Source organism: Amphimedon queenslandica, unplaced genomic scaffold (assembly GCF_000090795.2).
Source record: "Amphimedon queenslandica unplaced genomic scaffold, v1.1 AMPQUscaffold_7943_Cont20110, whole genome shotgun sequence".
In the NCBI taxonomy this organism is placed as follows: Eukaryota; Metazoa; Porifera; class Demospongiae; order Haplosclerida; family Niphatidae; genus Amphimedon; species Amphimedon queenslandica.
The window spans coordinates 1-2,284 of NW_003551777.1; the positions used below are offsets into that span (position 1 = coordinate 1).

Here is a 2,284-nt window from a genome sequence, read left to right on the forward strand (position 1 = left end):
TATTATTGTAGGTACTCTGAAAGTCACTCTCAGTGGTCAAATATCTGGACAAATGAATTTCAATGCATTCATTGGACGTTTGGATAATGATGTTAACATGAAGGCATCAGCTAAGCTTGAGACAGGACCTACTCTAACTGTTACAGGAAAGGCTACTGCTAGAGTATTGGTGAGAGTCAAAATATGAGAGTAGAGTGAAAAAGAAGCTGGTTGTCAGAGATATTTTTATTTGATTTTCTTTTTCTAATAGATTAAATACAAATTAGGTATTGAAGTCTCAGCCTCCATATCCTATACCATTAATCCAGAAGCATCAACCTCACTCTGTGGCTCATCATCACAGGATGCTAATGCATGCTTTGAAGTTTATGGTACAACTCGAGGAAATATTACTGTTTATGCATACCGGCAGTCTGGGAGAATCCGGTGTAAATGGCTCAAGTGCAAGGTGATATTATCAGTAATAATCCAGCAATGGCAATATTATTTTTCTTTCTCTGATTCATTCATTCTTGTCACAAATATACAGATTTCTTGGAGAAAAAAGAAAAAATTTCGTAAACTATCACGTACTTGGAGCCTAGTAAATAGAAGAAAGAAACTGTTTGGTCTGTGTTATGCTTGTAATTGTTATGGAAGCCACCCCCTCAATGTCCTTTGCAAGGGTAGCCAATATGGAGCCTCACGATGTTTCTGTTCAACAAGAAGGTCAAATTGATATTCTTCAATCATCATTGAAAACTGATGTGATCATTTTTAATGGACTCCTCTTTTTTGTAGTTGAGTTTAAGCTTTTTATTAGTGTAGCATAGTTAGAATATAAGCATTTTTATTTTTTGTAAACAATGAATCACAAAGATATTCAAGTAGATCACCAGTGATGATGCACACACATCACTGCACAAAGGCCCTGCATGCATCAAAAATGGCTGAAAGAGAGTTTTCCATAGGAAGTTAATGGTCAATATTGTGTCTAAAGTTTGATAAAAAATAATAGTAAGATAGTGAGAGAGTGTCAGTGCATGTACATGCATGTACAAATTATAAGTCTTAGTGACATGAAGTATATAGACTAGAAGGATAATCCTACCCTACATTGTACTCGTACATTGCACACGTACATTAGCAACTTGATGTACGATGCCTATTTTAGCAAAACATCATTTATATGAATGTAGGACAGCATTATTTATCCTGCTTGACATGTTAGTTAGGCCATAAGTTTATTTAGCCTTTAAGCGACAATTTACAAAACATATTGTATCTCAAAATGTTTATTAAAGCTGTGTTATTGGATTTGTTTTGTTGAAACAAACACTGTTAATGGTATTTTAAGACAAGTTATCTTTTTAAGACAACACTCATGTTTCATTAAAAGGATTATATGGGTGGTTGACCATGTATGCTGTTTACACAGGTGTCTAGGTACATGCACACTGAAACTGAAATTAGGCGCAATCTTTTACAAAGTTAATGCGGCACAACAAAATGCATGCATGCAGGTGGCATGCAGCAACATGCAGATTAGTATAAATATGAGGCAGCTAGTGTATACTGAGTTTTGTCACAGAGTCTTGCAAGTTTTAGCATGAAAGACTTTGTGTTACTAGCTCTTGCTCTCTCATTCTTCCTATCCTGTGGAATTACCTATGGAAAATATGTGAAAGTGTCTAATTGCAAAGTAAATATACTGGATGCATTGTTTCATGTTTTCTTTCTCTTGCACAGAATGTTTCTGAGAGTTGCTTGTATCAATATCAAGCTGGAATGGAGTTAGGCAAAGGAGAACAAGTCTATATATCTGCAAAAGTGGATATCTCTTGTGAATCAGGTCAGCAATGTTAGCACTGTAGTATTCAGGTATTTTTCACTTTGATTTGTTGAGAATTTTGAATTTATGTCTAGTACATATTCCATTTATTTCTTGCAGTTGGTACATTTAACAAGGAGCTATCAATTCGTTCTTGCATGCAAGTCAGAGATAGTGTCATCACAAAAACCAGTGAAGATAGCAACAAGTAAAAAAACTGAAGGGACAAGGAAAATTCATGAAGTGTATTATTTAGTTTTGAAATTTTTTATTTCCGTCACTAAATGTAGGCATGCAATTTTTTTATTGTATACACTGTAGTGATCCAGTTCCAGTGGAAAAATTGGATAAATGGTTCTGCTTTGCTCAGAGCACATCAAGTGGTAAAGTATTGGGTGTGTTTTATGGTACAGGAGAGGAGGAATGGGTGATCAACTTTAAGAAAAGTATCACAAGTGCTTTTCAAGCTAACTA

At 34.9% G+C, this 2,284-nt stretch overlaps 1 protein-coding gene across 1 annotated transcript; it reads left to right on the forward strand.

The window, feature by feature from the left end:
- The first annotated feature begins 6 nt into the window (after positions 1–6).
- LOC109591528 (uncharacterized) lies at positions 7–866 on the forward strand. Its single transcript, XM_020007249.1, has 3 exons — positions 7–169; positions 251–448; positions 530–866. The coding sequence occupies exons 1-3, from the start codon at positions 53–55 to the stop codon at positions 716–718; spliced, it is 504 nt and encodes a 167-aa protein (XP_019862808.1). The 5' UTR covers positions 7–52; the 3' UTR covers positions 719–866.
- The last annotated feature ends 1,418 nt before the right edge of the window (positions 867–2,284 follow it).